This window comes from the organism of the source record quoted next, unplaced genomic scaffold (assembly GCF_019419815.1).
Source record: "Pyrus x bretschneideri cultivar Hongxiangsu unplaced genomic scaffold, Pyrus_bretschneideri_v1 Contig51, whole genome shotgun sequence".
Classification (NCBI taxonomy): Eukaryota; Viridiplantae; Streptophyta; class Magnoliopsida; order Rosales; family Rosaceae; genus Pyrus; species Pyrus x bretschneideri.
In genome coordinates this window covers 2148963-2161281 of record NW_025999789.1, presented here as the reverse complement: position 1 = coordinate 2161281, position 12319 = coordinate 2148963, and the positions used below count along the sequence as shown (strand labels likewise).

At 37.6% G+C, this 12319-nt stretch overlaps 1 protein-coding gene and 1 long non-coding RNA gene across 3 annotated transcripts; both read right to left on the bottom strand.

The window, feature by feature from the left end:
• Positions 1–2532: 2532 nt before the first annotated feature.
• LOC125470690 lies at positions 2533–9307 on the bottom strand. Its single transcript, XR_007253016.1, has 2 exons — positions 9277–9307; positions 2533–3028 (listed from the first exon to the last, which is right to left on the bottom strand). It is a non-coding gene; the product is annotated as an uncharacterized LOC125470690 (long non-coding RNA).
• Positions 3685–9085, bottom strand: LOC103956954 (putative disease resistance protein At3g14460). 2 transcript variants are annotated; one of them, XR_007253013.1, is made up of 2 exons: positions 5577–5715; positions 3685–3882 (listed from the first exon to the last, which is right to left on the bottom strand). XR_007253013.1 is itself a non-coding variant. In XM_048570066.1 (2 exons), exon 1 carries the CDS (start codon positions 9068–9070, stop codon positions 6863–6865), a length of 2208 nt encoding a protein of 735 aa, XP_048426023.1. In that variant the 5' UTR covers positions 9071–9085; the 3' UTR covers positions 3685–3882; positions 6849–6862. The 2 variants fall into 2 exon arrangements, 1 of the variants encoding a protein (XP_048426023.1); XM_048570066.1 differs by lacking the exon at positions 5577–5715 and adding an exon at positions 6849–9085.
• Positions 9308–12319: the final 3012 nt, after the last annotated feature.

Here is a 12319-nt window from a genome sequence, read left to right as displayed (position 1 = left end):
TCGATAAGTGGTTCTTAAATTTGTTCATCATCAATCATTTTAATTATTCCATGAAAATTCTTTGTTCAATAAGGTAAAATGACAAAAATATCCCAATTTTTGTCGTATTATTTTGGTTCATTATTTATTAAACTGAAGTTTTTTTGTCATCTTGGCCTTTATTTAACAGAGATTTTACACGGAATGACCAAAGGATTGATGACGGACAAACTTAAAGATCACTTATCATAGACCATTTTGAATAAATTTAAAAAAAAGATTGTTTAATTCTTAGTGGGAAAACTACATATATAGATCAAATTATAATTACATTAACAATGATCTTGTAATTCAAATGATTGAGAGCATAACTTTTAACTTAAATAATTGAGAGCGTTTATTTCCGAACCGAAAGTCCATATGTTCTATTCCCCAATCCGAAACCTAAACTTAGAGATGGGTCATCCTTTTCGCTTTCTTGAAGAGCAATAAACCTACTTTGTTGACCCAAATTTTAATAGGTATGCATTGGCGATGGCCTGTATATCTAACTCATGGGACATGAAGCAACATCAAGCCCATCGGCTTAATCCATACGCCACATTTTGTTTGGTACTCTTGAAACCTAATTAAAGTGACAACGCAGAACAAGGTTGAAGCTCCATTTTTGTATTTTTTTTTCTTTTTAATTTTACTATTATATGTTAAGGGGAGGAGGGAGAGTTCAAAACTATTATATCAATTTAGGGAGGGGGAATTTTCGGACCGGAAAAACATAGGTAAAAACTCAACACCCTATCTACTAAGATATTGGACCACATGCATCATATATCTCCACAATACCATAAAGTTGCTCAAATTGAAAGATGGAACAATAAACGTCATATTGAGGTGAAGCCATAAAGAACATTGGTTATTACTTAACAACTGCCATACATGCTTTTATCCAAGTGATACATTAATCAATCTAGTTTAATAGTAAAGGGCACACTATTGTAACCAACTTCGCTACGAACACTAGTAAGCAAATGAAACCGTTGTGTTGATGCTCGTCTTATTTCTTCACTACCCTTTTCATTCCCCAAATCTTTAGATTTGGCTACAAACACCAAAGTATGATATCCTGCATTTACTGGGCAAATTGATAAGATAGCTCAGAGCATACATGATACACAGCTAAACAGAAACCTTGTGTTCGTGTTCGTTATATGGATCATAGCATACGATGCATGGACATGGACACATATATGATACGAGAATAGGACACAGCACGACATAATGAATTGAGGAGATATCACCGTATCCATGCATCGAAGATCATATCGATCATACAATGCCGTTGAAATTTTCAGGTGAAGGGACCTTCCGGTGACCAGATTCATGATTTTTTCGTGGCAAAGACTACTGAAAAGTTTTGAGTTTTTCGCTCATTGCAAAGGAGTCCATCAGTTTTGCTTCACCAACAAGTCTCCCTATCATGAAACCATAGATTTCGATATACATGTTAGCCATTTTACGTACTACGGTCAACATGCAAAAGATGGTGAGCGATTGATATGCAGAGCACTTCAACCCATTGTTAGAACAGGTACCAAAACTCGGACCAAAACTATGTAATTCACATTCTATCAGCCGAGAAGGTAAGAAGGGCTAAGAGCGAGGAGCGGTCCGCTTGGGTGGACGGAACAACAAAGTTCCCCTGAATCCAAGGCCTTCCCGGCACTAGATTATAGGACTGTGTCCTAGGCTCTTTATAACGTTCATTTGAGCAGCATTGGCTAGAGGCTCAGACCGAACGACAGGTAATCGGTATTTGATCAACTCTATTTACCTTGATGATTGAACTAATATTGATCCGTGCATTTAACAACAACAAAGCTTTATTCCACTAAGTAAGCATCGACTGTATCAATTTTAGATGCCATTGCACTCAGTTTTGCCCCAAGTCTTTCTGTAGCTCCAAGTATTCCTGTCTTTTCTTAAAATCTCTTTCTAAGTCATCCTAGGTATCCTTTTGTCCTGAGTTTGTCTCGTAATTGTATTTTCTAACTGGAGCATCTGTAGATTTTTATTTCACATATCCAAACCACCTTAACCGATTTTTTCTCATCTTATCTTCAATAGCAACCACTTCTACTTTACATCAGATATCCTCATTCTTAATCCTCCATTGTGTGCATAAACAGCTATAATTCTCTAGCACCGTGTAAGCATAGTTTCTTTCTCAATCTTTTCGTAATATAAATTGTTTCTTGCAATCGTTGATGCAGCAAACGAAGCAACGGGTCAGAGGGCGATCCATAAGGCTTTTTTTCGAGTCAGCAGCGCTTGTCGGTGCCAGAGTTCCCCAAGTTTTCCTTCTTCGCTGCCTTTTTGGACAGAAGCTTGGGGTGACCAGAGTCTAACCTTGACACAGCCACAATACTTAATCACAGTAGAAGAATTTTACACTTCAATTCTTACTCCATGCTTATGATTTTGAGCATATGCGTTAAACTGCGATTTGCAAGTAAAGCGGAATGACTCCTCCGGTATTGCTCAAACATTCAAATCTAGCAAGAAATCATTTCCCTTCGTCTTCTTTTTATTGAAATGTAGACTTTATTTACCGAAACTAGATACACATGGAAAAGAAGAAAGTTTTTCGGAATTTGAAATCGGAAACAAAATAATTTCACAAACTAGAGTGGTTTGATAATACAATTCGGGAAGAAGGAAAGAATGTCATAAGCAAAGCTCTAAAGCTTGAAGCAAAGATAAGACGAAGAAACAGATCGGTATATTCTAATACCGATCATCACATCGAACGGGAAATATAGATACAATAAGTAGTTGTCGTTCTTACTTCTCCCATCACCAAGTTTTTTTGTTTTGGTTTTATACGCCACACGGTAAATTCCATCCATCATTGCTATACAGCTCCCTATCTTCTTTGGAAATATATGGTGGAGCCAGTTACAGAACACCGTGCTCCTCCATTGGAGCACTTAGGAGAACAACATTGTCAAGACTCTGCCTGTGGTTGATGAATGCAGCAAAACCATTTTTTCTGTGCACCAGGAAATCAAACCAAACCAAATCAAATCATCCGCAAAGAGTGAGGAATTCAAGCATATTAGATTTTGGCAGCAGAAATAATCACCCTCCAGTTATTTGTTCTATTATTCTACTAATTGGAAATGCAGCAGATACAGAAAACGCATATAGAGAAAACGAAAAGCCGACACAATGATCAATTGACAAGAGCAAATATTTCCAGGGCCATTAGTTCTTTCTATTATTCACAATAAAACAAACAAATTTTCCAATTAGGCTACATCTGTCAAAAAGGAGACAGAACCCTTGTTAAGTTAACGCATGCCAATTCCACTCGAATGGAATAATACAGATAAAACAGCTGAATCATCTTCTATTCTTTTATTTTCCAAGTATCTTGGCCCTAACATTAGATCTGTCTTTTGCCACATTTCGTTAATAGAGTTCTATATAAGTCAGTTGCATTGATTTTCAAATCAAATGGTACGCTGAGTTTGACCGATAAGGCATTGTTACATATAGTTGAATATTGTACTACTGACGTCACTTGAAAAGCAATAACTTGCAACTAAGAGAACAGCAAATAATATATTGCCATTGGCTGACTCATGTATATATCAAATCATTAGAGAAAGAAACGAGACAACCGTTAATGAGAAAAAATCTTACAGATGACGAAGGCCTGCCAGTGCCAGGATCCACTCCTCCTCCATGCCTGATATTAGGATCAACCTTTCCTGGTGACTCTGGTTTTCCACCTGTCTTCTTCTCATCCCTAGCCTTGTTAAAGATCACAGTAAACCCCTCAGCCGAAGCAGGATCATTGACGTCCCATTCACCAAATTTTGGGAGTGGCCTGCCTTTTTCCTGTTAGAATTCAGTAATATATTCTCATTGTTATTCAGCATGGCAAGGCAAAGGGCACCCAAGTAATAAGTTTACAAATCTAATGATTGCGAGGCAATTACATATTCTCTTAACTACAAAAACAAAAGTATAGACAAGCACTCCGTTACATCCCGAACCTATCTAGGTTGTCTTCAAGCTTACAGGTACTGGCCCCATATACCTAAAAACGTATCCCAATATCATACCACTAGTCTTTACATGCCAAACACCAATCTAACAATTCTAACCTGGTCTCAACCTTGGGCCTAGTGCTATATCGTTTCAACTTTCAAAAAAACTTCGGTAAGGATCTGAGTCGGAATATAAGTGCTTACAAACTTTCTATTGGTAGTAAGTTTTTGCGACACTGAGTTGAAGTCCTAACTCTTGTTCAGTGCTGCATCATTTGGATAATCCTAGACATAGAGTAAAATAAAGGAGGGATTTCCTCCCTCATTGTTGTGATAGGAATCACTCAAAGACTATGGGAACCACTCCACTTCATAATAGCATTTCACTGAGTTCAACACTGTAATGGAAAAACGCAAGAATATACAAACATAAGGCAACCAGCACACCATGGAGCTAATGTCCTATGAAAAGGATAGAAAATAGATATCAGACGGGAAGGAAGAAGCTCAGCGAAGGCAACTGAAACACAACAATTTAGACAACATAAATCCATTTTCACGAAGCACTTAGCACAGATGTCGAAAGATACACCAATTGACTGAAATACGAAAAAGGATAAAGAACTCAAACCTTCCCCGACGACATAAGAACCCAGTTAAAAAAATCTATTTAGGCCCCAATGAAATCCTTGTTTTGGGCAAGGTAATAACAACAAAACCTCTTCATCCAACTAGTTTATGCATTCAAAGTCGGGATGAAGATCACACACATACATACAGAACCATACAAACACATAACCATGAAAACTTAGGAATTACGCGATGCCATTAATATACTAAACATTAAAAGTAAATATAGAAACCAGTCATAAACACCATCACGAAGCAATTTGTATAAAGATTATATTCCCCACTCAAACAACGAAAGATAATAAAAAACCAACAATACGTTTTATTCTATTACAATTCGAGCATCCAACCCGAAACCAATTGGCAACGGGTGGAGACGTCCGAGATCATTCAAACTATTTACGTAACAATTCAATTCCCGACATGGTATTCACACTCTCGAAACAATACCTGCTCCAAGAAGCAATATACTCTCAAAAATTTCAACTTGCTAATTTTGTAATAAACACAAAGAAAACTTGTCATTTGCTCACTAACCCTTTTCTGTTCATTTTCATTTTCACCGTATTCCTAATCAAACAAAACCATAAATCAAACTGGAAAACTATAATTTGCTCCTCTGAAGAATCCAAATTTTGCATCAAGTATCTGTATTTACTTTAATAATGATAAAAACATAAAAATTAAAACTAAAAACATGAATTTTGCTAAGAATTAATATAAAACCAATGCATATGAGAGAATTACAATCAAGTCAATACAAATTAATGAATAAATCTAAATGAATTAGAGCTCAATCCAATCAGAAACCCAACAAATAAGCATCGCAAAGATTGAATTTAAACACGAACCAAATAAAGCCATACAAAAGATTAAGAATTTATATTCGGATTGAAGAAAGAGATTACGTACCGATATGAATTCGATCAATGAGGAAAGAACTTTATTATTTTCCAGGAAAATGAAATGACTCGGAGGGAGAGGGAGAGGGAGAGAGAGAGAGAGAGAGAGAGAGAGGTTGGGCCAGAAATGGGCCTAAATTGCATTGTGAAATCTGGGAAAAAATATGAGGTTTTAACAATTTTTGTTTCAGGATGAACGGCGTTATTTTGCTGACGGAAACGGAAAGATGATTCGTATCGCCGTTAAGTCGGCGTCAACCCTGACGTGGTTTGTGCGTTTGGAATAAAATTGAGACTCCAATAAAAAAATGGAAAATTGCACAATCACTATCCTACATTAAATCCATGAATAAAATCGAACCAGCTTATTCAAGTTTTAGTACTGATGTATTACCACGCTAATTTTCCTTAGAACTCAGTTAAAACGCATAATCGTCATCAATTTATCACTTGTTAATTAGATGAATAGTGCATTTTTTGAATAAATGACGAAAGTTTGGTATAAAGATTTGATTGACCAAAATTCTTTGGCACGTATTTTCCACTTTCAAGAAGAATAGTCATAGTAAAGGAAGTCATTTAGTGGTCATCATTCCACATTGGGAAACTAATTCCCACATCAAAAAATAGTCAAGTTAGCATGTCGAAGCTAATGCAACTTTTCGAGAGTCCAATCATCATTTAGATGCTAGAGACAACACAACTTGAGCAACGAGCCCCTTGCATTTCCATTTCTTTGTTGATTGCTTATTCTCGATGCATTAAATAAAAGAGAGTTTTAACAAAAAGTTTATGGTACTGTTCATTTTAACGAAAAACCACATTTTTACACTAAAAAGTCAAACCTCATACTATTCACTTTACCCTTTATTTTGTCCTTATTGTTAAAACTCAAAGTTTTCAAGTCATTTTCATTAGTTTTTCTTAAATAAAATGCATTACTAGCTCATAAGTTAAAATTTGCTAAAATAAATTAAAAGATCCGGTTTAAGTGGCCTGGTTAAAATCTTGCTGGGAGAAAACTGAAAGGGAAAAACTCCAAACTTAGGAGAAAGAGTAGCACATTTATAAAGTTATAATACAAATCAGTTTAAAAGGGACCAAGCAAACATAGCAATCGTTTACCCCAAAAAAAAAAAAAAAAAAGCAAATATAGGAATCCAGGAGAATAAACATCGGCCGAGAAATATTGTGGACTACTTTACTTTACATGAATAAAGATGATTAATAAATAATAATAATAATAATATTAATATTAAAACATTCCTCGAGAAAATGATACCTGGACCATCAGCTTCATATCTCGTTAAAATCTATCCGTATGCGAGGGATGTGGGATACTTTTCCTGGTTGGCATCTCTCTTTTAGCACTGGACACCCAAAGATGTCAAGTCTCTCTAGTGAAGGAGGCAGACCCTCCTCTGGAATGGATGCTAGCTTTGGACAATTGAAGAGCCGCAGAGATTGAAGGGAGGTGAGGAATTGAAAGCCCTTGCCGCTCAGTTTCTTCAGATTCGGGAAGCCAACTATTATGAGTTCAGTGACAGATTTGGGGAGGAGCATCTCCATGCGGACCATGTCGGGTCGAAACGACACCGTATCCGGGTCTTCCCCACTGATCCACAACATTCTAAGAGAGTTGAGTCTCTGCAACCCCCACTCCAGCTTCCACAATGACTTACAACTCTTGACCTTATTAATTGAAAGAAACGTGAGGTTGGGAGGAAAAGGCAAACCTTCACGGTAGTCGATCCTCAATTCCTCAAGAGAGTTGAGATTGTGCATGTCTTCGGGCAACGCCTCCAATTTCTCGCAATCTCTGATACTGATCTCTCTCAGGTTGGAGGGTCTTCTCCCTCCACTCAGTCTCGGGATGGAAACAAGACTTCCACAGTACCTAATAATTAGAGTTTGAAGATTGCTGAGGTGGCATAAGTCATCCGGTAAGGATTTCAGATTTTGGCAATGCCATATCTCAATATATTCAAGGCAATGATTGGTGTTGTCGCCGAAGAACCCGTTCGGTGCTATTAAACCCTCTCGTTCACATTCCTCCTCATCTACCAGTGATTTCAAACTTTTGCACCATCTTATCTCTATTCTTCTGAGATTTTGGGGAATCTGGAATTTTGCAAAATATATCAACGAATGGCACCTTCTAATGTCGATGTGTTTAAGAGAAGGTGGCAGACCAACATCTGGAAAAGAAACTAGAGATGAACATTCGTATATGCGAAGCTCTTGAAGAGACGACAGCTGATTTAACCCTTTTGGTAGCTTCAAAAGATTTTCGCACTTTTTTAACTCCAGACATTCAAGCTTGCATTCCAATATTTCCAATTGCAGCAACTCCTCTGCTTCTTCTCCCAATTCTTCAACTAGGGCAGAGTTGTCTTCAATTTCCAAACGGCCAAGACAAGTCAACCGCTGCAATAATCTACCCTCATTCTTCAATGACGACATCAGCTTCTCACATCCATTAATCTTCAAATCTCTAACCTTGCTTAATCCCTTCCTCAACAATTCCCCTGTTTGCAGAGACATCACCTCCGAAATGTTTGAAAGGCACAAGGACTCTAATAACTCAAACTCAACCTTAGCATCTGTATGCACCAATACTTTACAACCGTCAATGTTTAATTGACGAAGTTGTTTGTAGTTGGCAATCGAAACCACCAATTCCTCACATTCAACAATTTCAAGTTTGGCTAACAAATCGAGGTTCTCTGGCAGCTTACCTTCCAACTTAGAACATTCTTTGATTGAAAGCCTTTTCAGGCAAGGGAAAACACCACTTCCGTGATCCCGTTGGAAGGGAAGCCACACCTTCCAATGCTGCATATCCACAAACTCGAGAATCTCTAACAGAGGAAAAGCCAAGACACACTCGCCATAAAACTCAGCACCAACACTTTCCACTGCATTCATTCCGCTAATATAAAGCTCTTTGAGTTGAGGCAATTGTCCGAGAGGTGGCAACGATAAACAATTGTTACATTCCTCTAAGCGCACAAGCACCATATTAGAGAAGAAAGAACCTCCAACCCATGATGAAAATTCCTTTCCGGCGTAACTCTTGATAGTGAACTCCTTGAGCTTTGTATGAGGATGTAACATGTCGAGCACAGTGGATTCCATTTCTCTTGTGTTGCTTGAATGAGACCATTCTAGAACCAACGAATCAAGCCTCTCCTTGCATTTCAAGTTGGCCCTCCTGGCATCCTCGACATCAATCACATTCTCCAATTTTGAGAGGCACAATGTCCCTCGGAGATGCAATAGGGGCCCTATCTCTCTTATCCCAGATTGATCACTACCTTCGCTCGCCACAAAAAGAGGCAGTGATTGTAGATTTGTCAATCGACCTAGTTGCGAAGGCATTCCTTCCAACGAATATGCACCTGAGTTGTTGAGATGGCGCAACTGAATTAGATTGCTCAAGTCCACAGGCAATGACTTCAATTCATAACAACCTTCCAATATCAACGTATAAGTCAGTTGCATTGATTTTCACATCAAATGGTACGCTGAGTTTCACAGATAAGGCAGTGTTACATATAGTTGAATATTGTACTACTGACGTCACTTGAAAAGCAATAACTTGCACCTAAGAGAACCGCAAATAATACAATGCCATTGGCTGACTCATGTATATATCAAATCATTAGAGAAAGAAACGAGACAACAGTTAAATGAGAAAAAAATCTTACAGACGAAGGCCCGCCAGTGCCAGGATCCACTCCTCCTCCATGCCTGATATTAAGATCAACCTTTCCTGGTGACTCTGGTTTTCCACCTGTCTTCTTCTCATCCCTAGCCTTGTTAAAGATCACAGTAAACCCCTCAGCCGAAGAAGGATCATTGACGTCCCATTCTCCAAATTTTGGGAGTGTGATAGGAGCATATTCATGCGACTTAAATGGCTTGTTCTCGTGCATTTACGTTATGTTTCTTTAGTTATTTTAGTCCTTTATGCTTCTTTTGTGTGTTTTCAGGTTCTAAGGGCAAAGTATGCAAAATGGTGCATTTTGGAGTAGTTTGGGGTGTTAAATGGATTGCATATACTTGAAGCCAAGTAGATGGACGAAATTGAAGACCAAAGGAGGCCCTTTGTACCAGAAATTCACACCAACACATCCCATTTCAGATTGCATTCCAATCATTCCAGCCAAGCCACATGCACTCCCTTTAATTTATTCAACCTAGCTGTCAAAGCACATGCACATTCACCCTAATCATTCACATACACAATTTGCCATCATTCACACATTGATTCCACATGCATTCCCTTCACAAATCAGCCACATGCACTTTGCCTTTCATCATTGCACCATAAATCAGCCACATGCACCCATAATCATTCAACCAACTTTGCACATGCTTTCATCATCATAACCTAGCTGTCATTACCCTTTAATCACATGCATAAATCAGCCACATGCATCTCCCATCACCATTTCAGATTTCCACCAAGTTCCTAGCTGTCATATTCCCTCCTTTTCACCTATAAATAAGCATCCATTGCAGCCACAATTCATTCATTCCCATTCATACACAATACACAACCATTCACGCCAGAAATTCATCCCCTCTCTATAACACATCCATACTTCACCATTCCTCATATTTTCTGCCCAAAAAGAAGCCTTGAGGTCCCCTACATCCATCCCTATCCTAAACACATCATTCTACACCATCCATAACTCCCCATCCCTCCAAACCTATCCTTAGACCTTGTGCTACAACGAAGAGGAAGAGAAGAGGGCCTAAACGTTCATACAATTCAAGTTTGAGTTGTTGGAATGTTTAGGCGTTTCTTTGATTTCAATGTTTAATTTCAATTCTCTTTGTTTTGTACGTATGAGGAACTAAACCCCCCTTGGCTAGGGGGGGATTCGAAATATATGTTTATGCTTGCATTTTGATTTGATTACTTCTAATTGCGTTTCATAAGTTGTGAATTCAATTTGTTTAACTATTTGATTGATAACCTATTTATGTATGCTTATTGAGAGTTCACGTTTAATTTTCATGCATGAATTTGACGCTAGAATATAAGTGAGTTTCACGTAATAGTTATGAACTTATATTCACAAGTAGTGGAGGTTGCTTATAAACAATCGCGTTAAACATATTCTTGGCATAAGTTTCATGCAATCATAGTAACGAATGCCTCGTCAACACTTATAGTTTTCATGTTGCTTAATGATTCTTGCTTGTATCTCTATTATGCAATTCATGTAGGGAACTTGTGAGGAATGCTTTGGGTTGTCGTATGCAATCATCCAATTCATTAACTTAAGGAAAACTTGACGGTTAATTTAAGCGGACCTAATTAACCCGGGGCGTTGAGAATTCATGGTTTATTGAAATGCAATTGGAAATCTTTTTATTATGCAAGTGTAACATGTGTGGAGATGAACCCCTTAGCTAGCAATCCATCACATTCATACTTACAATCTGTTTTAATTAGAATCTGTGCAATTAGTTTAATTTCGTCCAAAACTCAATCCCCCCTTGCTTTAGTGTCCAACTTAGTTAGAAAGTGTCTTAGTTTGTGTTTCTAAGTGTTTTGATTCATTTTATTACCCAATTTCGTCCAAAGTAGTCAAAGTGCTCAAAACTGCCCAGAAAGTGTTTTTAAGGCAGTTTTGAGTGTTTTGGGTGCTGTTTGAGTCTTTTGGTTTGTTTTAGTGTTTTAAATGTTTAGTTTTGCATTCTTTGAGTCTAGTTTAGTGTTTTAAACTTTATTTTACGTTTTTGAGTCAGTTTCCAAGTGATTTTGCAATCCCTCCTAATCCCCGGTTAAGAACGATCCCTACTTATACTTATACTACAATTGATAAAAAGAGGGTTTAATTTGTGTGCGTATAATTCTCGCATCAGAGTGGCCTGCCTTTTTCCTGTTAGAATTCAGTAATATATTCTCATTGTTATTCAGCATAGCAAGGCAAAGGGCACCCAAGTAATAAGTTTACAAATCTAATGATTGCGAAGCAATTACATATTCTCTTAACTACAAAAACAAAAGTATAGACAAGCACTCTGTTATATCCCGAACCTATCTAGGTTGTCTTCAAGCTTACAGGTACTGGCCCCATATACCTAAAAACGTATTCCAATATCATACCACTAGTCTTTACATGCCAAACACCAATCTAACAATTCTAACTTGGTCTCAACCTTGGGCCTAGTGCTATATCGTTTCAACTTTCATAAAAACTTCGGTAAGGATCTGAGTCCGAATATAAGTGCTTACAAACTTTCTATTGGTAGTAAGTTTTTGCGACACTGAGTTGAAGTCCTAACTCTTGTTCAGTGCTGCATCATTTGGATAATCCTAGACATAGAGTAAAATAACAGAGGGATTTCCTCCCTCATTGTTGTGGTAGGAATCACTCAAAGACAATGGGAACCACTCCAATTCATAATAGCATTTCACTGAGTTCAGCACTGTAATGGAAAAACGCAAGAATATACAAACATAAAGCAACCAGAACACCATGGAGCTAATGTCCTATGAAAAGGATAGAAAATAGATATCATACGGGAAGGAAGAAGCTCAGCAAAGGCAACTGAAACACAACTATTTAGACAACATAAATCCATTTTCATGAAGCACTTAGCACAGATGTCGAAAGATACACCAATTGACTGAAATACGAAAAAGGATAAAGAACTCTAACCTACCCCGACGACATAAGAACCCAATTAAAAAAAAATCTATTTAGCCCTAAATGAAATCCTTGTTTT